Source organism: Rhea americana, unplaced genomic scaffold (assembly GCF_003343005.1).
Source record: "Rhea americana isolate MKP2758 unplaced genomic scaffold, rheAme1 scaffold_121, whole genome shotgun sequence".
NCBI lineage: Eukaryota > Metazoa > Chordata > Aves > Rheiformes > Rheidae > Rhea > Rhea americana.
In genome coordinates, this window is record NW_028185273.1 from 465,527 (window position 1) to 490,640 (window position 25,114).

The 25,114-nt window shown below is 38.5% G+C and overlaps 1 protein-coding gene across 3 annotated transcripts in view; it reads right to left on the bottom strand.

Annotated features, from left to right (window-relative positions):
• The window catches only part of NCOA2 (nuclear receptor coactivator 2), a 182,063-nt gene that overhangs the window by 71,621 nt on the left and 85,328 nt on the right, over window positions 1-25,114 (bottom strand). For 2 of the 3 annotated variants that reach the window (XM_085324951.1, XM_085324961.1), the window contains exons 4-5: window positions 4,656-4,757; window positions 3,522-3,694 (exon numbers count right to left, since the gene is read on the bottom strand). In XM_085324951.1, the coding sequence (XP_085181077.1) occupies window positions 3,522-3,694; window positions 4,656-4,738 (256 nt within the window). In that variant the 5' untranslated portion in view covers window positions 4,739-4,757. Of the gene's footprint in view, window positions 1-3,521; window positions 3,695-4,655; window positions 4,758-19,103; window positions 19,373-25,114 lie in introns of those variants that run through there. The other variant, XM_085324969.1, reaches the window with a different exon arrangement.

Consider the following 25,114-nt stretch of genomic DNA (forward strand, 5'->3'; position numbering starts at 1 on the left):
AATGCAAGAGGACAAAGTGAATCCAGATTCCTTTCATTTGCTATCGGAATTTGTGGTCTTCAGATATGTAAAAAATTTTCAGAAGTGCTTATATAACCTATAACCAATCTGTCTTAAATGCTGAAATTTTAAAAAATGCAATACAGAATCCTAGATCAATCAGGTACTATTTTACCGACTGCTCTTTAAAAAGACATTAAAAAAAAATTACAGCTTCTTGGCTGTCTGGCATATAAAGGAACATTCATCCCCAGTGGTCCTCACACTTCCCTAAACCAAACTTTTTAAATTAAGCACGTGCAAATCGGAACTTAATGTGCTCACACACATCTGCGTACACTATACACACATCTGGAACATATATGACTACTACTCCTTTAATTGACCTAACATAGGCTGCAAATAGCAGGACAGCTTACACTTTCATGACCATATAACACAAACATATAAACACCTTTATATATCATTTTCATGCCATAAATATAAGGCTGAATGAAAGGGTCTTTTTTTCCAAGCTGCTTGAAACACAGGTCTCATATCTCCAGTAGAAATATTCACCTAGGATTTATATGAATACAACTGCTGTTTCATCTTCATACCAAAATCAAAATTTTTCATCTCCTCTGGACACCCACGAATCTCTACCCAATCACGGTCAGATAATACAGTAAAAGTCCAAAGAAGAAAATTAAACTTTTGTGAAGAAATTGGCCTTCATATTCCCAAATACTAAAAACATCTCAAAATCCAGAATGGTTACATCTTCCAAATATCTTTAATCGATTAAATGAATTCAGTTACAAATAATAAAATCAATCTCTAACATGCCACACCTAAAGAATCTCTTAAGCATATTCTGTGAGAAATGATGTAAAGATAGCAGATATAGTATTGCAAATACATATCTGCATGCCAAATTTATCAGCATAATATTATACTAAATCATATAGTATTACTACAGTAAAAATACTATTTTTTTTTCCAGCTACCAACCAGCAAGCTTAACATGGGAAATGAATACCAAGCTGTATTCTTGCCTTCTTCATTTTCATTCCTTAGCAGCAGAGAAGCAATCAGAAAGATGTGGAGCAACTGAAAACCTAACAGATTTAAATGATGGATGATACAAGCTCAGGATTCCCAGTGTGATGCCGTAAACTACCTGCCAAGTATGAGACAGCAAGAGTAAAATTGTCATTAGCTTTTCAATATGTTTATCTTGATTAGGTCACTGTTTTTTTGAGGCACTCAACAGATGGATAGGTATAGTGTATTGCTCAAGCAATTTGACCATTAAAGTCCTATTTATTAACGAAGTGTCTGTTCCAAAACAATGTTGCATTTCATAAGATGCTGTGATTTGAATTTTTTCTTAAAATGAAAATCTTATACATAAAAACAAAAATATCTTTAATTTGCTATAAAAGCAAACAGACGCAGCTTCTGTGTAGGAAGCGCTTATCAAACTGTCAATTAGCTTAAAGGAATAATTTCAAGTATTCTCATCTTTGTCTCTAGCTCCCAAGATGTTGTTAATGACCACCTTGAGGAGCTCAGTGTTTCCTCCTAGAAAGGATTAAAGTCTAGTTTGTACCTCGCCATGAGTTTTTTACGTAAAGACACAAACAGTTATCAGACAGTCCTAATTGTTCTCAGCTGAAGAACCTCGGGCAACAAATCACCATAAAAAGGAATGTAGTATCTTTAATTGCTTAATAGTTGCAAACTACTTTTACTTGTCTTAATAAAAAATATTCATAGCACCTAAGTCTGTCTTTAGAATGATATTTTCAGTTGTTTAAAATAAAATTTTACGAGCTTAGAAAATGAAGTGCACATTTGCTTTTGGTACAGTTCTGGCACTATTGTTAGTTTGTGACAACTTAAATAATGTAAACGTGACCTGGTCTGATGAGTGTGAAATAGCCTGGGAAAGTTGTCTTACAATAATAGGAAAACCGTTTTTCATGTTGCTGCTGGCCTTGAACAGCAAAATCCTGGATTTGCCAGAGCTACAATTAGACTCAAACTTTTGAACTTGATTTTCTATAGCAAAGCTGTTGAGAGAATTGTCAAGTGGGCTAACAGGTTTACCACTCTGCACTCATCTGGCAAAACACAATTTTGCTGTCATTAGGAGTAACATCTTCCTTAACTCTATTCAGCTAAAGCTGGGATAAGGAAAATGAGTCTCCTGAGAGCAGCAAAGCAAAAATCCAAAACTGACAGTGAGAATAGGAAGAAGGGAAAAAAAAGAAAAATAAACAAGGAAAAAAATTAGATTTCAAAATCCAGGAAGGTGCAAAAATGATGATGGATACTGTGCCAGGTTAAGGGGTATACTTCTAGTAGGAGGCATGGCAACTTCCCCAGAACATCCATTAATGGCAACTTAGTAGAACAAATTGAGAAATAGAAACAGTCCTAAAGATTAATCAAATACAAACACTTCAGAGGCAGTTGACACATAATGTGACACTTCTCACTTTCCATTTAGCTTTGAATGGCGTGATGTCTGGGGCTACAGGTCTTCTCACCTACTTGTTTTACAAATAAATCTACATCCCAGTCACACGAACCTAGAATCTCCCACTTTTATAAATTCGCACATACAGTATGGAAAAGGAAGTATTATTTTCCCAAATAAATGTTAGAATACTGAACAAGTGAAAGATGTTGATGAAAGTGTTTAAAAACTGAAGGAATTACTTTAACCATAGGTTTCGAAGAGATTCCAATCTTCCTCCAAACTCAAAGAAAAAAGATACACACATACTTTAACAATTTGAATCTCTCTCTCTCCCACACACCTGCAGTGCTATTCATGCCTGTCCAGACCGACCTATGCCACAAAAAAAAAAAACCTCAAAAAAATTTAAAGTTTCTAAAGATTTTTTCTTTAAATAGGAAATCTATCAAAAGAAAAGAAATACAAAACTAATCTTCTAGACAAAGAACAGGAAGAAAACTGTCACATTCTCTGGTTTACATTTATAACAGAACTCTATCTAGAGATTAGAATAGTTTCAAATCTATTGTAGTTCAGGATATGATGTCATAATTTAAGGGACGCAGATAATTTAGTCCACAATATCTATTCATATGAACAGAAGAAAGCAAAAGGGGAATGCAAAAAAACTTTCATTCCCCACACTCCTGGATTATTCCTATTTTAATTGGTTTCATCATCCATGAAAGCATATATAAGAAAGTTTTTTTGATTCTTCGGGTTTTTGTTTATACTGCAACTTTAACTTTTGTGAAAAATACAACAGATTTCACTTCCATTAGATGCACAATCAGACTGACTTATTTTCCCCCCAAGTGATTTCTGAATTTTACATGAATCTTCATTTTAAAATGCTGTAAAGATACTTAACATGCTTTATTCACATTATATTACAGCATTTTTCATTAATGGAAAACCTGGAAATTTGCTGAAGAAAAGCTGAAGAGGTTTGCCAAAACCAAAATAAACAAAAAAGTTAAAACATTGTAAGTCAATTAATAAGTCCTCTTACCTTGTTCTTTTATCTGACGAATTTGCTTCACAGTTTCTTTCAAGATTGCACATTTGTCAGGTTTAAAGTTAAAGTTGTCTATGTCATTAAAATTTGCAAAAATCAGCTCTGCAAGTTCTTCTATGTATTTATTCTCTTGCTCACGATTACGTTTCTCAGTGCTTCTTTTAGGGCTGAAAGAGGAGTGTAAAAATGTATTTGATGTCATTTTGCCTTCTGGACAGCTCGAAGAYGGTTTTAAGTGGCTTGAGAGTAATTTGATGAAAGTACAATGAACTGCTCTCTCTCACTACAAAAATATAACTTAAAAGTTTCTCAAGCAGAAAGATTTCTTTTGGAACAAATAAAGTAGCATTAAAAAAAATACATTGCTTATTATTTCCCAGCAGTCACGTTTTGCTTTAAAAAGTTTTGTGATATAAAGTTCAAAAGAACAGCCTCTACAATACATAATTGATGAATCAGCGTAGTTTAGTACCGACTCCCCCTAACTAGTACATAAAGTTAGCCTTTTTCTAACAATTAAGAAAAATATGTGTATACTTAACATTTTTTCTATGTCTTCTTTAAAAAAAACTGTGTAAATCAAACACACTTGAAGTAACTGTACAGGTTTTCATATAAATGTAGGGTCCCTACTATGAAATTATGGAATACTGTCTGAGAATGCTACATCCTACATTGTTTTTATAGCTTYTTGGGGGTACTCAGTTTCTTAACCCACAAAATCCTCTCATCTAACAAGTGTATCCTCACTAGACAAAACAAAGTCATGACAACCCAAAGCTAAGAAGAAATCATTGAAGCAGCTGTAGAATTTGATTCCTGAATATTTTTGAGCTTGCAACATGTGCAAGTTGGGTTATGTTTGTTGAGGGAAAGGGTTGGTTTGCTCACCTTTAAAAACATAACAGACTTTCAGAAGAAGCTTTAAAACAGGGAAAGAAAGTGGGAAACCACAGGGAATTTTATTAATGAGCTACATAGGTAAAGTATGTGTTAATGGATCACAGCCTACTTTTGCTACACACAGTAAAAGGAAAGGGAAAGTTGTTTCTCCTCAATTATTTGAAGAATGAGAATTATTAGCAGTGATTTGCTCCTTGCAATGCCTTCAGACATAAATGGTCTAACCTGGGTCCAAGCTGGTCAGGATCCTTGCGCTTTCTCGACTCTGCCCTGGATGGGTCAGAGGAATTTTCTCCCATCCCACTCATCTTGAACACATATCAGCAACTAAAAAGAAGAAAGTACAGCAAAAGTGTTATTGTGGAAAAGCCATTGAGTTCCTCTGTTTATACTTCTAAGGCTCCTGTTTCATTCTCAGCTCAGTTTTTACTTTGCAAATCTATCACTTACCTTGTGCTCTATGAGGTGCTAAAAAAAATACTGTGTTTATTGCTCCACCAAATTTTATATAAAACTCGTTCAAAACAAAATATTTGGTGGGCAAATAAAGCATTATCATCACTTTCCTTGTTACCAGTTATGTAAGAACAGGTAAGTACATTTTGTGCCCGAATTTGTGCTGCTGAATTTTCATGGCAATTTTCCCAGGCTGAATGAGGAGAGACAAAGGAAAATCCATAATGCCACACAACAAGAAAAACACCACAGAATTGAACTACATGAAATGAAACATGTATCCCAGCTACACAAAAAGGTAGCACATACAGCTTTAGTTAAAAATCAGAACATAATGTTTGCACAAGTACACGAACAATATAGCAGAAACAGAGCACCTGTCTGCACTAGGTATCACTGAGGAACTGATAAATATTTTGTAYGTTTAATCTACCTCATAAAGAAAACAACATGTCAAGCTATCACGTGTTAAAATAACACAAGTTTATTATAATCCTTGCCGTAAACAGCACATGCAAATCCTCAACCAGCGCTTGGCCTAAGCACCTCCCAAGCACACGAAACTCCCCCATCCCTGAACAACGAGTCTTCAATAATTAACAATACTCTGTGGATGGAAAATGCCATTAAAAGGAGCACAGAGAGGTAGCGGTGATGATGAGGCAGCTCGTCCAGGCTGCCAGGTAGTCCTGGCTCGCCGCCCGCCTAGCCATGGCCAGCCTGATGGCAGGGAGACGTCCCCAGGCACTTCGGACAGCCCTGTCCTGCTGGGGACTAGCAGAAAAACAAACCGGCGGACCATGTCGAAGGGGCCTGGCATCTCCAGGAGGTGATTCATACCCTGCTACAGCCCGACGCTGTAATTCCACGGTCACTTTACACCGGCATCCAGCGGAAATCCTTAGTCAGGAACCAAAACCAGCAGGGCCACCTCCTCCTCCTCCTGCACCCTTGAATCCTCTGGGGATTCAAAAGGTCTTTGACATGCACGGTGCTGGAGCCTGTCTGAAGAATATCTGGGCTATCTTCTTCTCTGTTGCGTTGTACATGTATATATGTGTGCATGTACATACACACACACACAATTACATGCACACAGACACAGATACACTGCCAATGTTTTGAGAACCACGCGCTTCAAGAAGAGCAAGAACTTGTTGGTGCTGCAGCTGAGCAGACCTGCTCAGCTCAAGRGGAAGACGTACCATCACAAATTCTGCGTTTCCAGGAGGTAGTCGGGGCATTCACAGCCTCACACCAACACTGGCCTCGCTAGGGAGTATGAAACACCTACGGTAGCACCCAGTGAGGTCTGTGACACTGACTGTTCCTCAACAGCTACACATCTCAATTCATTTCTTGCCCTAGTAAGCATTCACAGTAAGTCCTTAATTTATTTAAATAGAAAAGCAGAAATACACATTTATCTGATTGATTAAAAGCTAGCTATTCGCTTGAATACATGCAATTTCATGACTATACAGCAGCAAAGATTGAAGGAAGCAGAAATATGCTATTAATAATTGAAGGAAAATTAAAGAGAAGTTGTGAGGAGCCAGCAACTCCACCTATCTGTCRATGAAGAGTTGGAACTGCCCTCAAGGCTCTGTTTCAATGACTAAATTTTTCAGTAGCCAGGATGAGAAAAAATAATAATCATGATGAAAGCAGTGCATTCCAGAGATCAGCTGAACTCTGAACGAGACTTAGATGGTGCCCTAAAGTTCMGAAGAAAAATTAAGCTGAGGAATCCCTTTTTTTCCTCAGGCTTCCCAAATGGCACCTGCAAAATGTAAATCAGTCAAGCATTTTTCCAGAGAAAAGCAAGCACAGCAATTCAAGAATAGCTGTCACACGTTCAACAGCTTCCCCCCCCCCAAACAATAGGGGTTAAAGTCAGAGGTAGGCATTAAGAGTGAGCACATCCCTCTCCACTCCCCCTCTCTCCAGCCCAGAAAAGCAAGCAGGAACAGTTATTCCTGACAGTTATCCCATCTAGTCTTTCCAGCTTAATTTATATTAAAGAGAACTTTATTRTTGCAGGACTCAAGTTTTATTCACAGATACATAGCTTGATTCTTCTTCCATTCACACTGACACTGTTCAGTACGAAATCCTCTATGTCTGTGATATAAGCCTTCAGGGGACACATCAAAACTAACCTCCCACCAATAACATCTAAACTTCATCTTTTTGTATTTAAGGGAATAAAAGTGGAACACTTATTCTAAAACTAGGACCTTCCCCCTGTGTTAAAGTTAATAGTTGGTTCTGAACAAACAGTTTTTATTTTATTTGCACTTACAAACCATTAAACCTATTTCTCAGCAGCATTATCAGTTTGTTCTTAGAATGAGTTACTTGTTTCTTTACTCATAAAGTTTCTCTGGAAATCTACCACCTACTAAATTTATTTTCTCCTCTCCCTATGCCTACATTAAAAAAAATCACATCCAATGGCTTCTATATGTTAGGCTCTACAAGTACTGTGTTTTAGGTGCCTGTGCCCCAGAGCAGAATTCAAAATCCAGATGTAGGCACATAGGAAAGTGGAGAGCTAGGTGTTTCTAAGGCAATTAAAAAAAATCTAAGCTAGAATGAAAGTTTCTTAGTACTCTCCAGTAACTGTACTAAAAGCTAAAGGACGTGGGCAAGAAATCTACTTACCAAGGCTGATTAGGGTCTGTCTGCCTAGGATGTAAAAAGTTCTGCTGTTCTCCGAATTAGGAGAAACGAGCAGGAATCACCTTCTAAAAGTTRTGGTTTGATAGTCTACTGCCTTGCTCTTGTGTAATATTGTATAATGAACAGCCAGCAATTGGGAGATGGAGATTCAGTTCCCTTCTCTTCACAAAGAGGTTTCAAGCCTGTATTTTTCATCATGCAGCACAAGCTTTCAACCCACAGGTTACTTTCTTGCTGAAACTGGGCATTTCTGGACAAGCAGAGAGGGCAAGATCAACTAACTCTTACAGTGTGGCAGGGATCTCAAAATGTAGCCAAGTTAGCTTACACGTAAGTAATTTTAATACTATCTTGAGAAGCAAGAGATAGAGCATCCCTTAGGCTAAGGAGGGTAGCAAACCCATATCTCCCATTTCTGACCAAAACTCTAAAAATGTCAGGTAGGCCCAGGAGATGGGCACCATCCCAGTTCCTTCATGTATGTTTAAAAGAAAGCAGCTATTTCAAATTTTTTTTCCAGTTCACTTGGTGTAATAAACATGTTCAAGGTCTACACATATCACCAGATGAAGATCTTTAGAGGGTCAGGGTACCTCCATAACTTCAGTGCAGCATTAGAAAGGAACTAAAACCACATTTTTCAGAACAGAGCACTTCTGGGCACATGTAGAACCAGAATAACAGGCATCTAGGAAACTTTCAAGTAAAAAAGGGAAGAACCTAATGAATTCAGACATTAAGAGTCTAAGGCATACAGACATCAACGGGTCAGGAGCAGCTAAACCATCTACACTGTTTTTTAGGTTCTGTCCTAATGCCTCCTACACAAATTAATCTATCCATCTCAAACATTCTTGGTTAATCATTATTACTAACAGTTTTTATAGTAAACAAAGATTCATAACAGAAGTTTAGATGTTAGGTTGTTCAAAGTACCTTTAGGGTCTTGAACCACACCAATAGCTTTCAAGATCAGAAAATAAAACTCAAACTTGCCTACTCCTAACTCTTCCAGGAAATGTGACAATTCAAAACTGGCGCCCGTGAGAGCAGAATGACAAGTCAGAGGCTCAAACCTTTTACTCCAATAAACCACTCCCTCTGGGGAACTACCTCAGATTAGAAAGTAACATTCATCCTGCTCCTCTGATCCTTTCATACCTCTCTGTAGGGTTTTCTAGAAAGAAGGAAGATAAAGAAATTGGACAGCTCTGTTCATCTGGTATTTTAGAAGCAAAGAAAATACAGTATCTGCTCCACCACAGGTCTTATGAAATAAAAATCTGCAACCAAATCAAGAACAAGTGGATAAGGCTTACTTAGTTTGGCATGGAATAGAAAAAGAACTAACCAAATTGGGAATTAATAAAAACAAGAATGGCAATAATTACTGAATTGGGAAGAAAGAAATATTTTTGTTAATGAAATAATGGCATTATGATATGTCAGATAATAAACAAAGCCAGTATTTATTTGCAAGAAAATGTCTTACAACGACAAATTAGAATAAATGTCTTATTGAAAGAATGATCTTGCAAGATAAAGCACTCCTTTTTTTTACTGTGCATGTTGTTTGGGAGTTGTAATGTACTCTAAAACAGAAACATAATATCCCACTATGGGATTAGTGGTTTGCCTGCTGTGTTGGTAGCAGATTTTTCATTTCAATATAGAGTAGATTTTTGTCCAYTTACCCTACAGAAAAACAAATAAACAAACATACAAAAAAACACAAATAACTAAATAGGAACTTAACTTCTACTGCTGACTCATGATCATCACTGATGCCTGAGCTTCAAAAATTCATGTACATTTCAGTCTAACTTTTTCAACTGTTAAATGTAAATCACAAAATCAGAAAATTATACGAATAAACTCTTGGGCAGTATATGCTAGTAATTATAGCCATTGAGGCCTTTCTAGTTTCTACCAGATGTTGGGAGGTTGAAAAGACAGAGCTGCAAAGAGGTTTCAGTCCATTCTTTCTTGTTATCAGGAGCAAAACAATTGTTTCTGCTCTCATTGTGACAGCACATCCTCCTTCACATCCTCCACCAGAAACTCCTCTAAGTTAGAATATACACAGAGATTTTTTAGCCTAAATTGTAAAGCAATAGTAAACATGGTATTTTTACAAGACATTCATCTTTCAAGGGAAAAAAATAAAAAACAATGTAAACCCAAAAATAAAACACGAGGGAGGAAAAAAAGAAAAATAGAGGCCTCATGAAGGAGGAGACGGAGAGAAAAAACTGCAGCACAAATCAGCTGCATGAATTTGTGGCRTCTCCTCCACTCCTCAGATGCCATCAAGACACACGACATACAGAGTAAACCTTCCAGCACTGATCCTCAGCATCAGTGAATCCAGTTAATCATCCAGAGTTAATGTAGAAGAAGATAATGTGCATTTTATCTCTTATCAGTGCAGGCCATCTTCCAAACACGGCCTGTTAAACTGTCAGATTTATTATAAGCCTAACAAATGCAGTTAAAGAATAAATGAGGATTACACCTTCAAAGCTGCTACTTCAATCTGAAAAGTAGCAAACAGAAGGCAAACGACCATGTGACAGACAACCAGGTAGCAGTGCTATGCCATTTCCAGTACACCAGCACTTGCAGTGTGCATATATAACTGCTAAATATAGAAGTTGCTTTCTAATTCAGTAATAAACAGCAAAGGAATACTCCTTTTTCTGAGAGAAAAAAAAATTTCAGTGAAAGCTTTGGTTAAAATTTTCTCTAACAGCCTAATTTAGCAACATAAACAGCTCATATTCCCGAGGTTAATTATAAATTCAAACTTACATCTATTACAATTCATACTTTTTACTGTGAAGTTCTCATGATTAGAAGCTTTCAGTTGCAGTTTCAAAATTACCAGTGTACCTTACATACAACTGATGCTGCTGCAAGCCAGAGTAAAAGTAAAAATCATGGGCAACTTCTTTTTGATTCAAACTTTTTTCCCTGCTTATGAGCTTATGTTCATTGGATCCATTTCTGAAACTCAAAATGTTTAATACTGATAGGTGTTGAAACCTTCGGAGAAGGCAAGAACTGCTTATAATGCTTATCATTTTGTAACGGCCCCATGGTACAAACTGAAAACATGAGGAAGTTGGTAGCAATAAGCTGCAAAACTCTGAAGTCACCTTCAGAGAACTTGTACTAAAATCTGATGTGCACCCTGGTCTTTCTGTCAGTAGCCTTTTCGATCCGAAAACAACACTGATTACTTAGAGGATACAATTTTCTTTTGAAGAAGAGAAAGATATCATTAAAATAAGATTTATGGTAATAATTACTAAATTCTACTTTACACTTGAACTCTACAAACCAGAATTGAGAAAAGGAATGTAATTTATTAGACAAAGTAATTGAGTCTACACACACACACACACACACACACACACACACACACATAAAAGAACAGCAAACTGGCTGTAGCACATACTACTCATATTTTTGCTCACAGTCTGCAAAAAGCCGTAATGGACTATGAACAAATGCCTAAGCTGAAGGCTCCTTCCTCAGGAATCTCTTTCCTCTGACTTCCGTGTAATGGCTTTGGAGTGGTSTATTAGACAGGAACAAGAAGATACTCCATTTTCAGACTGAAAGCCAATAAGGCTCATGAATTTTTTAGCTAAAAGACACTTCAAGATGCCACCGGGAAGACTGTCTAATAAACACATTAGGCTGCAAATGGGTAGCAGCAGCTCTTTAACACATGCTGCAACAATCTAATAAACGGCTAACATTAATGTCCAGTGTTACAGACTGGTATTTAATAGCACTTTCTTTAAAACCCACCTAAATCCAGAAAGATAAACAGTTGGGTTCTTTTTTTCTTCCCTCCAGATACTCAACACCACCGGTTTGACAAGCCCACACTTCTGCTTTAGACTTCACCAAAAAACTCCAGCCTGACATCAGCRCTATAAGATGGCTTCTACTTTCTGTATTCCCATAGGTTAAATCTCTTAATATAGCCAGTCACTGAGCTGCTTACGGATTAGACTACGTCAWCCAGCTCTAATATGCCCAGGAATAGCAAGACTAGGCTTTACCAGGAAAGCAGAGAAAAAAACACCATAGGAAGAAAGTACCGTTTTTCTATGTAATGTAGGTTTTGCTTCATTCGCATCTTTTCACTTTTAAAGTGCTCTCACCAAAACATTAAATTTCTCAAAAAGGAGACATGCAGTACAACTGAAAAAAATCTTTCAAGACTCTGCATCATAGTTTTAGGGTTGGGATTCCATCTCTTTCTCTTCAGCAACCACTATTTCAGATTCTTATTACTCAGTGACAAAAGAAATGCAGCTTAATACCACTAAAATTCCCATAAAAACACCCCCCAAACCAACAAACCACTAAAACATTATTTGTATATGTGCCAGTCACACTTATGTCCTTCTGTTTGTGGTGGCTTAGTAAGTTAAAAAAAAAAAAAAAAGAGAGAGAGAGAGAAGCAAAGAAAACAAAAATCATCATAACACCATTCAACCTTCTGTGTTGCATTTGAAGGGTATCAAACAATGGCTGCAGAAAATATATACCTGGAAGCATTTTCAGTGCAAGAGGAGCCAYCCAAATTCCTACAAAAGATGTTTATTTAAGCTAGAAATTTTCTTATAATTCATAACTATTAATGTTTTTATCTATCAGATTAATTTAAAAGCATAGTATTTTAAATCTACTACAATCTTAAGCAGGTCTTTGTCAATAGCAAAGTTAACAAATGAAGCAAATCTAACACTATATAGAATAATATTATTAAACTTGTGTTTAAACAGACTTCGTTTCAACTTGATGGTACCTATTTTAACAGTGAGGTAAACATATTTTAAATATTTTAATTGCTACTGAATGCTCTCTGTCAATCTCAGGTTCAAAACTGTCTTTGTCCACGTATATATCTTTTTCTTCACAACATTCCAACCCTTCTCCATCCCAACCTACCCCGCCTCTTAAAAATTAGAAAAGAATAAAAACAGACAATATAGGGATAAACAGTGAAATAACTGCTGTCGCAAGTATAATGCACCTTGGAAAATTCAAATTGAGCAACATTGTTTTAATCCCATAAATATTCCTGATATCAGTGTATACATTACTTGCAATATCAGAAAGTTTATATAGTTCAGTGTGATTTTTAAGATGGACTTAATAGGGAGAATAATAYGACTGATCACATTAGACAAAAGTATTTATGCATCTCTAGATCACGGTCATGCCTACATTAGGATTTAACTCAATCTAATTGCCTGTCAACTAACAAGTCAGCTAATATGCACACTAAAATGATGTCCTGTTTACTTTAGATAAAGCATATTCCATTAACAAGATCAGGGAACTGAGTTCTACACAGGTAAAAAGTAGAGGGCGAGCCAGAGAGAACAAAATGTCATTTCCATATCACTTTATCCAATAACATATAGCACTACTGAATCTATTATATCTGAATCTTGGAGCTCCATCATTTACCCCACCCAGTTTCAATTGTTTCACATAGCTAGAGAGGTGTCAGTCCTACTGGCTGCTAGGACCATGCTAGCATGGCATTGCATGGCCGTATTACGCAAAATCTCCCACCAGAGGCTACGCTAATACAGCTAAAGCTTGCACTGGACCTCAGCTAGTGACGTTCACTCTGCACACCACCTTTTGTAGCTCTAAACTGGTCATCAAAATCATGTTCCTCAGTCCAAAAGTAATTTTGTTACTCAAAATACAAGATCTTAYTGACTCTTTCTCCACAGTGTGGAACACCCAGCTCTATGCAGCTTCTCTRTGTCTAATCACGAATCAAACTCATGCTTCAGATTTAACTCATGGTTCAGATTTTCACTTAGCTTCAGCCCTAAGAGGCCTTGTTTTTCTCTCCTCCTCAATCACCTGTTACTAGGAAGCATGGTGAAACTCCTTGATTTTAAGATATCTGCCCTCTATCAGATCTGGCTGAAGTTGGCCAATGGCTTCAAAAGTTAATAAGAGGTGCAAAACCACGTAAGTACACATTCAGAGYGATTCCGTAAGTCTCTGGCACCTAGGAAATCTTACAAAAAAATCATAGAGCTAATTTAATGTCCAGGTGGATCCTAGTACAATCACATTAATTAAGTTTCAGGCTAGTCTTTCAAATGCTAAATATAGAGCACTTAGAACTCTGATTTGCAGCAAATGTAGTCAAAACAGTATCCAAAGCAGTTCTATGTATTTTAACATTTTTATGATGGTGAATTAATAACCCACCAGCCACATACCTACAAGATACATGCACATACACACTTCTTTCCAAAATATTACTGACATGCTCTCAGAGGCATGCATTTAATCTAACAGCTGAAATGAAGTTTCAATTCCAGAATCAAGAATTCTAGCATCTTTCAACGTAAGAATAGAACAAAGTCAAGTGTACCTATATTCAAGTTAAATAAATCTCTGTACTGAGACCTACAAAGAGGCAGAGCCACAGCAATGTTAACTGCTGCCCATGAACTGAATTTAGCTTCACTTAAATGTCATCATTTCATGCAGTAATGCAGCCGGTACACATATAAGGTTCAGAACTCTTGTATCACCTCGTAAAATTATATACTCAAGTTGTCCTTTTCAGTAGGGTGCCTGGCTTATCCTCTTCTTGCAAGACGTGACACCTGCTGTCTCCACTTTTACCATGCAGATAAAGCACGTGCCCAGGGAAATGCAGCATCCTCTTGTGGGCGCTTACCGCAACCCTGCTCTCAGGAAGGGCTCTGAGGGCAAGGACTTGGTGCAGGACGACACTGCGGCGAGGGAGAACAGCCCTGGTCCTCTCCCTATTCCTAGCTCATGCTTTATCCAAAGCAAAGTGAGTAAGCAGGCAATTCCCCCCAGCAGATATGTCCTGAATCATCCCCGTATCAGTATCATCCATTTATAGCGGAGAAGCAGCATATGAAGGCGAAAGAATAAACAAGTTAACGTGCACATTTTGAGAGAACAGCAAGATGCACAAAAGATCATACTTGTATCATCTCCCAACATACCAAGAGTTCTGCATCTGAAATTTGTACCAAAGATACTAGCTAGGCACTACCTATGTTACTAAGCACAAAAATCAAAACTGAGAGAATAAATGATGCCAAAGAGCCACATACAAGTGTCTGAAACATTTGTGAAGTACTGTGTAAAGATCCACCTCATAAAAATTAAGCGTCCACAGCCACCTTTTACACCCTGATCCTTTACATTTACTATATCCACAAGTTTAAAAACCAACCTCTGAACGTTTTTAAAACAATTACTAATGATCTCAAATTTCATACCTGTGTCAGTCTTCATTCATACATTTCCACTTCTTTTAGTAAAAYACAGCAGCAGCAATAACAAAGAGAAGAGTTAAAATGCCTTTTTAAAGCATTTTAAAGGAAAACCTAAGTCATTAAATACATTTGCTTTATTTAGTCAATTGCCAAGGAATAAAAACTTGTGGTCATGAGCTTTGTATTTATAAAAATATAGACTATTCACAAATAAAACAAATGTACGAATCACCGCATTAATCGAATTAAAGAGACATTTAGCTAGTGACTTGCCTGTCGTAGAGGTCCCCTGAAGGTATTTCAGGAAAAAGTACAAGAGCAACTAAGTGACAATCCTTGTTTCAAAGGTTTCTATCTCTGACAATCAGTAGTTCAAGAACCACCTTCACTACAGTATTCTTTCCCTTCTCATCCCTCCAAAACCTGTCTCCAAATGTGTCTAATTTCATCATAAATCCATATATACCTTTAGCCTCTACAGTGCTTACAGGCAATACCCTATAAGCTTTGCTATAGCACCCCCAGCAGCAGAAATGCCATTTCTGAAAGATCTGTGGAGTTCACAGAATCACAGAATGGTTGGTGTTGGAAGGGACCTCTGGAGACCATCTAGTCCAACTGCCCTGCTCAAGCAGGGTCACCTAGAGCACGTTGGAGAGGATCGCATCTGGGTGGGTTCTGAGTATCTCCAGAAAAGGAGACTCCACAACCCCTCYGGGCCACCTGTTCCAGTGCTCTGTCACAAYGCTAAGGGGACACTATGACCCAGTTGAAATACACTGGAATTTTATCACCAACTTCACTGTATCTTGGATTTTCCTCCTAGACTATTAGATAGAGACATCAAACTGTTAYTTCTTTCTTTTGTATGAGATAAATCACTCCATGGGCCTGTGTCACAACTATGCTTGTATCCTGCAGCCCAATAAAAACACGGGTACTCTACTATTAAAGCTGACTGTTCACTATCATCCATTTTATTCTCTTTGTAGAGATAAACCAAAATTAACTGGTGTTAAAAATGCAAAACATTTATGATAAAAAAAAAAAGTGACAATTGCCAAGAAAGAATCTGCGTATTCCATGTATTTTTAATTTTTGAAAATAATTAAATATACTAGAGAACCATTGAAATCCACTGGAGAAGCACAGAAATACCCAGTAAGTTCACAGAAGCAGCTGACCAGAAGCCTGTAATACACTGCCTGGTAATGAAAAATAATGATTTAAAACTATTTAGACTGAACACTTGGAAAAACTTCAGGAAAAGTAACAAAAATAATTTTATTACCATGCAGTTTTWATATATATATATATATTTTAACTAGAATCTTGTATTAGATGGTTGCTTTATTACAACTACCCATGYTATCTGAAATGAAAAACCAGAGCACTACAATACATTGATGTATTTTTTGGTTGGGGCAGCGCATATAAGGAGAAAATGAAAAGGGAATAGCAAAGAGGCGATTCAGGTACAACACATATTGCAAATTAAGTACATTTATCCCAGACCWGTGTTTCTTCTTTTCTAGTTTCTTCTTTCAGGATTTCCTTCACACCCCTGCCACTTTCCTTACGTCCTATATCCATGTGCTCCATCCACCCATTCCCAATACCCCACTCTGTAACTCAGACTATCAGGTAACCAGCCTCAGGGTCAACCACAGACTCACAGATTTGAGCRTAGCCCATTTCTGCAAGAAGCATTTCCAAATCTCCCCCTCACCTGCAGAGACTAAAACTTTACCTAATAATAATTTTCCGTCCCAATCAGCCATTTTTCTGGGCTGACCACAGCTGAATGCGTGTCTAAGACCAGCTAACGAGTCATGCAGCAAGACACCTCCGTTGGATCTCCTCCCAGGTACAGTAATTCTCCATTTCCAAAGGYTCTTTTGCTTCCCTGAGCTCAAACAGCATGAGTCTGTCCTCAGGCCCCAGCTCACGCTACTCATTATCATTTGGGGTTATTTTATAGCAGAGTCCYAATAAATGTATTTAATTTATTAAAGAAGTAGATTCTGATAATTGACATTGTTTTCATGCCTTTCTTCCTTTTTTTCCCTGTTAATAAGTAAATAAATAAAATGATGCCAAAAAAAAAGATAATCAGCCAATTGACTTGATAACGGCATTTGTTACTAGTTACAACTCTGACGCAGAATTCTCAAATTCTCAGTTTAGACATTCCAAGAAGGTTTATTTTTAAAAATATGGTACATTTTGCAATGCAATAATGCATTCCTTCCATGTGCAAGGAATTTACATTACCGAGATGACAAAAAAAAGAAAAAAAAAATGAAAGTAACAACTTCTGAACACCACCACTGTAACYTTTTTGACTATACTAGCATTGAATTTTTTTTTAAGTGTGGGCAAGGGATAAAACAAAATTACTCTCGTCATAGATAATGCTTGAAGTTTCATACTACATACGWAACTACATATAATACTTATTCCTATGAGAAATTACTTACAAAATAAAACACTGCAGTTTGAGTTTTGTCAGAACAGGGCGCCCCGTGAAAAGCACTGCCTGTACTAAAGGTCGCTTTTATCCAAAATTTTCGCCTCAACGTGTCAAAAAAAAGTACGCACGAGGCAAACAAAATGATTCCCAGCCAGGGACAAGCAGTAAAAGCTGGTTTTCTAGAAAACGCAGGCGCTGACGTTTCGGTAGGCTCCGCTTGGCCCCCCCGGCCGCGTCAGACCTTCCGTACTGCACTGAAGGAAGAGCACGCAGCGAGCAGCGAGGAAGCGTCACGGTCCTCGCGGCTTCTGCGTGGGCTGCGCGAGCGCGGCGGGCTCGCCGGCCTCCGCGCAGCGCTGCTGCACGCCGCGGGCCCGCGCGCCGGGACCCAGGAACCCTGCCATTAAAACAATCAAACCGAAACCAAGGGGAACAAGCAAATAAATAGCGCTGCCTCGCTTACAGCTGTGCCTCGGTCCTCGCAGTATGAAGGAAAGCATCTTYAAACGCGTACTACATTAATTTGAAAATTTCCTTCCCCCTTCTGTCTCAAAGTAGCACGAGTTTTTCAAAGTCCTAAATAAAATAAACTAAGGCATTTCCTGTAGGCATTTAATTAATTATTAAACAGCTTCTGAGCATTATAGTCACCACCACTTTTAAACGTGTATCCGGGAAAACACACTTTTAGCAAACTGGCAATGTGCTGCAGTAATGACCTGTCTTTGCAATCCTGCCCTTAACTCAGGAGGAAAAATCCCAGAGAAATTAAGATCGATTCTCCTATGCAAATCCAAACATTTCAGCCTACCACTCTTTTTATGGTACAGGATTACTGTYACTGCTACAAAGTAAAGAACAGTACTGGGCTTAACACTGTGTATAGCAGAAAAGCAAGAAAAACCCAAGCCTGCAAGAACTTCCCCAGCAGGCACCACAGCATACTAACTTCATCCACGACACCTTCCATACTATCTAACCTTTTTGCGGGGGTTATTATTATTTAATTAATCTGAAATTTTAAATGTTGCCCTCCCAAGGTTAAAAGAAAGGTAAATACTGCCAAGAATTTAATGACATCAGCATGCATAACCATGAGATAAATATGAGGTCTGAAGATTAAATGAATGTCATTTTGTTTACAGGATTGCATACTTGTAARGAAAACTATTAAGATTAGAGAATTGAGAAAGTTATATAACAACTGCAAATGTTTCAGGCTGTTTTGTCTATTTACAGTGTTGGCCAGAAAGAGAAAGGTTTATTATAAAAAAATTTCAGTCTGACTTATTCTGCACATTTCCATGTGCATAAAAATTACCAAACACTGAACAGTTATTACTGCAATGAAAAAGACACTCTTGAGCTCCACCTCCCTCTTGACAGTGGGAAAATATAAATGGGTTTGTGCATTATTCTGGATGCCAGAAAACATGCTTACAAAAATGTTTTCCTGTGCACTACGATATATTTAGCTGTCACAGGCAACCACAAGTACACCTGTAGCCACTAAAAAAAGGGGTGGGGGGAACTATACAGACTTGGGAATCAAATTTACATTACTCTTTGTATCTGGTATGAGAAAGATCTTTTAGTTGTCTTGCTCAAAAAAAAAAAAANCCAGCCCCCTCCTGCCTCCTGCCCCGAGCAAGCCCAGGCACCCCCGGAGCAGGCGCAGGAGCACCTGGACCTGCAGAAAGGCAACACTAGCCACAGCCAAGTCCCAGCGCTTCGGAAACGCACCTTGTCGTCTTCCACAGCCTTTGCAGTTCAAGACAGATCTCACCACTTTTTCTGCGTCTTCAGATCRCGACGTAGGTAAATTCCCCATGCATCACACTTGCTTTTTATTAAAAACAAAGTGTGGGAGGGAAGGAAAAAAAAAGAGGGGGAAAAAAGGAAAAAAGGACAATAACCAGTAAATTTATTGCTTTAAAAATACCAGTTCTCCGTTATCCCAAGCCAACATTATGTCTTGATGTAAACCAAAGCACATGCTGAGTGAGGACGTGCGCACACAGCAGCTTATCATCTCTGTCATCTGCTTCTAATGACAGCTGACAAACTAGCCGCACTAATCCTTTCCTAACTGCTGATCAGGGAGATCCCCCTTTGACAATCCAGCATGGTGGAGCACTCGAAAATTCCTCCTGCTTCGGCTCTGCTGCTGCTCTAAAAAGCAGTTTCCTTTTCATTGAGATAATAGCCTTTTCTGCGGTCACGTGGCCCCCAAGCTACATGAGCAGAGCTTCACGATAACAGACGGCGCAACTCCCCCCCCCCCCCGCTCTTCTCTTGCCAGGGTACGACTCCGAAAGAAACCCCAAACCACTCCAGATCGTTTTGTATCTTCCTCTGTCGCAAAGCAAATCGCACTGCCTGACGTGAAAGCGGACAGCAGGCACTCCTCTCTACTTCTTGCACGAAAATTAACACGTAGTTTTTTTAGGCGCTGGCCTCCGCCTTCACTGGGGCACACAGACYAGTCATAAACATGTCATATGACGCTAAACTGAATATTAAGCACGTTATCTGACATGCTAGATTTACTTTTCCCCCAGAGGACTTTAATTTTTGCCTGTAATTTTAGTTCTGCTGCAATAAATACTCTCCTCTCAGCAACACTCTATGGATTAACTCCTCCCAGGACAGAACTCATGTGCCAATACTAAAAACGACAAATGAACGATCTGCACCACAACTTCCAGCCTGAGTCCTTCCCCTCTCTCTCTCTCTCTTTTTTTTTTTTTAAAGTAACATCATTTATCTTCCTCTAACTCAATACCCTGATAAATACCCTAAGCATTTTAAAAACATACTGTCCAGAGGCAAAAGCTACCCAAACTTCCCAGGCTTCCTGATACCAGGGTGCCAAGTCCCAGGCAAGTCTGCACACAACTGCTCGGAGCTTTCCTTGTTGTAAAAGGTATAGTGTRGACTCAAAGATACTGCTTTGTCCTACCATGACTGAAGTATTTCACAGACTGAAAACAGAACAAACTCCTTTTTCCTCCACTGGCATCCCACTTCTCTGCAAACTGGGCACAGGTTATAAAGAGAACTAATCTRTTCCTCCAGGCTTGTCCACCTTCCCCCTCTGGCAAGACTGGACAGCGAGGAGAGCACAGACCGGCACAGCTTTTCACCCGACCACGTTGCAGCTCGCTGACTGTTTGAGAAAGCTTTGGATAAAACATCATCAAATAATTTTGAAGCCCACCAAACAACTACTTATAGCCATGCACCTCTTCCTGCCAAATCTTGAGGGGAAAACAGATCGCTCTCTTTTCTTACACTACCTCCATCATTTCACATTATACCAGATTATTATCCTTAAACACAGGTTTGACTGTAAGCATCTACAGTTCCTCCAGAACTGCAAAGGTTAGAGACTCTGGTTGCACTCACAGGAGAATAATGTGGGAATTGGGAAGGCCTACTGATGATGCCCCTCACCCACCAYTGCCTTTTCTGTTCATATCTCTTCCTGGGGACAACCTCATCCAGGAAACAGCCCCTGACCAAGAGCTCGCAGGGAACGCCGCCCTCGGCTGCAGGGAGGGCTGGGGCACGGGCTTTCTGCAGCAGGGAACGGGACCCATTTCGGCAGCACAACGAATCCTCTTTTATACTCCTCCCTTCTCCATGCTTTAGAGATTATCTGTGAGGAAGATCCTAACTAAGTCCAGGAGGAAACAATCTGGCTCAGTAAGAAGACTGTATTACAGACTAAATTAATCAGACAGATAAACATACACACTAACTGAATATTAATTTTGACAGTTCTTTCTTAAGATGTCTTTGCATTTCAAGGTATCACACTAATAAGGTAAGTAAAATGATCTTTTTTTCAGAGGCATATAACCTGTAAGTCATATACATATGTATATTAAGTCTATATTATATATACAGTGAGGAACTGCTTAGCAACTTTAATTTCTTTTATTTGAACTAATTGTCACATAAATTTTCTATATTCCTTAACTGAAGGAAAGAACATCACACATACTGGTTAAATTGGCAAAATGATACAAACATGCAAAAAATGAAGATTACAGAGGGGATTTCTGATATTCAGTAAGACAGATTAAGAGATAAGCACTAGAAATAAAATGAGCTTTCACAAGAACACAAACACACACACATGAAATATTTCACTTGCAAAGCATAAACTTAAGGAAAACAAAAAACAAAAAGGAAAGGGAGAGGCAGAGGAGAAAAACGAAAAGGGAACAGAAGAAGAAAAAGAAACAAGAAGAAAAAGGAAAAGAAAAAAGAAAAAAGAAACAAATAGAAGAAGAAAATGAAGAAGAAAAAGAAATAGAAAAAAGAAAAGAGAAAAGGAAAAAAGAAAAAAGAAAGAAAAAAAAAAAGAACATTAGTCAGATACCAGAGCTAGAACTGTCCTGCTGATATTTACAGGAAGCTTGTGAGGAGAAATTCAAAGACTATGCAATACGGTGAGAACAAACACAATAATTACATATTCAGTTTTAGGGAAGGAATTAAGTGTAAATAAAAAGGAGAAACTAGAAAAGAACCACTACAGCAATAAAACACGAATTAAAGATTGGAAGAAGTGAAAGCATACAGCTATTATTTAAAAAGATTGCTTGTTGAAGAACAGAGTATGAATAAAAGGAATGGAGAAGAGGGAATGGACTATTGCAGTACACTGACTGACTCCAGATGAAAGGCAAAAGAAGAAATGAGTGAAAAATAGTCCTATCTAAAAACAACAGTTTTTCAAACGCTTAAACAAGGAAACACACAAMTGCAAAGGAAGACAGGCTCTTTGGTTTGATCAAGCCAGCAAATAAATGGTTCCAAAGGAAATGACAGCATCAGTGTCTTCTTTTAAATACAGTTTTATAGGAATCCTCCAAAAATTTGGGGGATTCCTATAAAACACAGGATGAAACAAATGTCTTACAGAGCAGAGGAGGTCCATCTAAAGTTTTCTCTATGAAACACACTTCATTAATACTTTGTTTTGTCTGCCCAAACAAGTGGTTTTGTAGTAGACACAGAAGAGCAGGCCCTCCACTGAAGCATTTACCATTTATTTTTTAGCATGATAAAATAAATGAAACTAGTAAACAGAAAACTGCTCTCCTTAYATGCAACTCTTAAATTTGTGATTTCCTTTTCTTTCTCTTTTTCCTCTTAAGGAGAAAGAAAGAGTGGACTGGGCAGAGAGGAGACCATRTCACGACTAACTCTTTGGCCTTGCTTGCCCTTCTAACACACCACTAGCTGACTGGAAAAGCAGTCCCCAAACCCCTCGTGGTTTTTCAGACTGTTCTCTCATTGTCTCCACAAATCCTGGAGAATGAGAAAACAGTTCTGCCTTCTTTAAACCATTTATTCCTCTTAATTCAGAGCACTGAGAAGGGTACAGTTATTTCCAGTTATAGTGATGGCAGTTATTTACATTGCAGAATAGTAAGACACTCTGAAAACATGTTTAAGAGACTACAAAGCAGACTCGCTAGGCTYTATTCAAGACAAGAGGCCACTGACTTTTAGGAAAGCTGCCTAGCCAGCGTTAAGTACTGCTTGTGAGAAAGACTGGAAGGGCAAAAGCCCTTTATCAGCACAGCAAAGCACAAACAGATCGCACTAGGACTGACTTCCAAGCAGCACAATATACATATTATTGTTCAAGTCAGGAATGCCAGTGACARTGCAATGATCTCTCATGTATTAAATTTCAATAAACGAAGCAGCAAATATACTGCTTTCAAATGTTAGGTTGATTTCTAACTATCATTATGTGAACGCTAACATAAATATGAAGATTTTCAGGTCAAAACCGGAAACCTGTTGACTTACGTGCCAATGACATAAGTATTTTAATGCTTCGGGAGCTTCTAATCAACAACTAATTGGAAGCCAAGTGGAATTTTCTTTTTCCTGCTGCAAGGAGAGGAAAAATATATAGGAAACTATAGCTAATTTTCGTTCTTCTGATGTTTACACCTTGTTCTGAGAGAAGTGGAGCACCACAAAGCCCTGCTAGCATCRGTAGCAACGCAGTTCCCTCAGAAGTCCGAGGGCTCAGCATTTCTCCGGGTCAGTCTCACCGTTAGCACCGCTTACACCCACAGTAAGGTAACACAGCACGCCTTGCCACTTCTGTTGGTCAGAGCATGATGAAAGCACAGGAGCACAGCTGATAATCCTCATACTACTGCTAACTTCTCTTCACAGTACGGAAACGTCCGTGCCACACCAGCACAGCTCACTGAGGTCCAGCAACRGTGCGCCCCGCCGCCCACCCGGAGCATCCAGTGTGCAAGTTTCTGCTGCACCTAAACAGAGGAGTTGAGACTGTGGTGTCTATATATAGTACGGGTATGGCCATTGAATATTTTGTTTTTTGGGTACATAAGTTTGATAATTCATTTTTTTATTGCGATTCTTTGGGTTGAGGTTTCTTTTGGAGCTTTTTGCTTATTTTTGAAATCCCTGTGGCTGTTGTAATCCCTTATCATTAGTTATATTAGGAAGGCATATGAGAGTAGAAAAAGAGGTTCTTTGCATGTGSTCTGGAAATAAGTTCGGGCTCAGCTATTTCTCTTCTTGCAAAGTACTGAAGGGATATTCAGCTCAGCAGCTCTGCCTCTGGGTACCTCCAGGCTCTGACGTATTTAGGCCTCAACCCAGAGAGAGGCGAGTTCAAGCCAGCGAGTCGCTTTCCATCAACACTGAAAACACACGAGAGGAACTCAACAGAGGAAGTTGAGTAAGCAGAGAAAAACAAAACCAGAATAGAAATACTACAGAATAGAAATAAATATGTTTACATGACTGTTGTAACAGCTAGACCTACCATCTAGTTTTAAAAGAATGCAGATAAACTATGAAGAGTACAGGAAAAATATCTAAAGAAATGATTTTAATTCTATAATATGTGCTTTTTAGTGACTATGTTTTAAAAACAGCTCCATTTATTTATGGCAACACGTAAGAAGTCACCTCATCACAAAATAGAAGTTCTTGTATGGGGAAAGACTTCTGAAAAGAAAAGGTTTTTTAACCCTGCAGACCAAGCTACGGCAAGATTCAATGGCTGAAATTTTAATAAGACAAAAGTTTAAATTAGGTGAAAGTCAGACTTAAAAATGTTAATTTTTAACAGTGAGMAAAATTACACTAATTCACCCAAGGATAAAATAGGCCTTCTGTCATGGAAGTTTCACAGCTAGAATTGCATATACTTCAAAATGACATCATCTGCTCCATCATGGGAGAGGATTAAGGTAGAAATCATTTGGTGAAATATTAGTCTCTGATAACCAAGCAGGCTGGCGTAGCGTTACGCTCCGTCTGGCCATAAAACCAGCGCTGTGTGAACTCATCAAGATTTGATATATTGCCTGTGTTTTTTCTTGAAATAGAAAGTTGCTGTTGTGTTTAATGCAAGCGGGACCTCTACCTTTAGTGCAAGATGYAGCAAATTTCTGCCTCTAGTGATGAATACCTGCATCTCTGTGCCCAGATCCTCCCAGAAGGTAAAATTTCCYAGTAAGCCATTGAAGTCTGAGGCCTTGTCTGTATGTTCAGGAATCTTCTTCTACCTGCTGGGAGCTGGTAGATACCGCAGTGGAGTTGGAGAGACAGTTCCTATAAGTGGCAAGAAGGAAATACAGAGCTACCGCATCTCGCAGACCCCGRAACTCCAGCCTTCCACCTGCCACTGCACGATCTCTTCGAAGAGGGAGGACTCTGCAAACTATGACTAACACCAC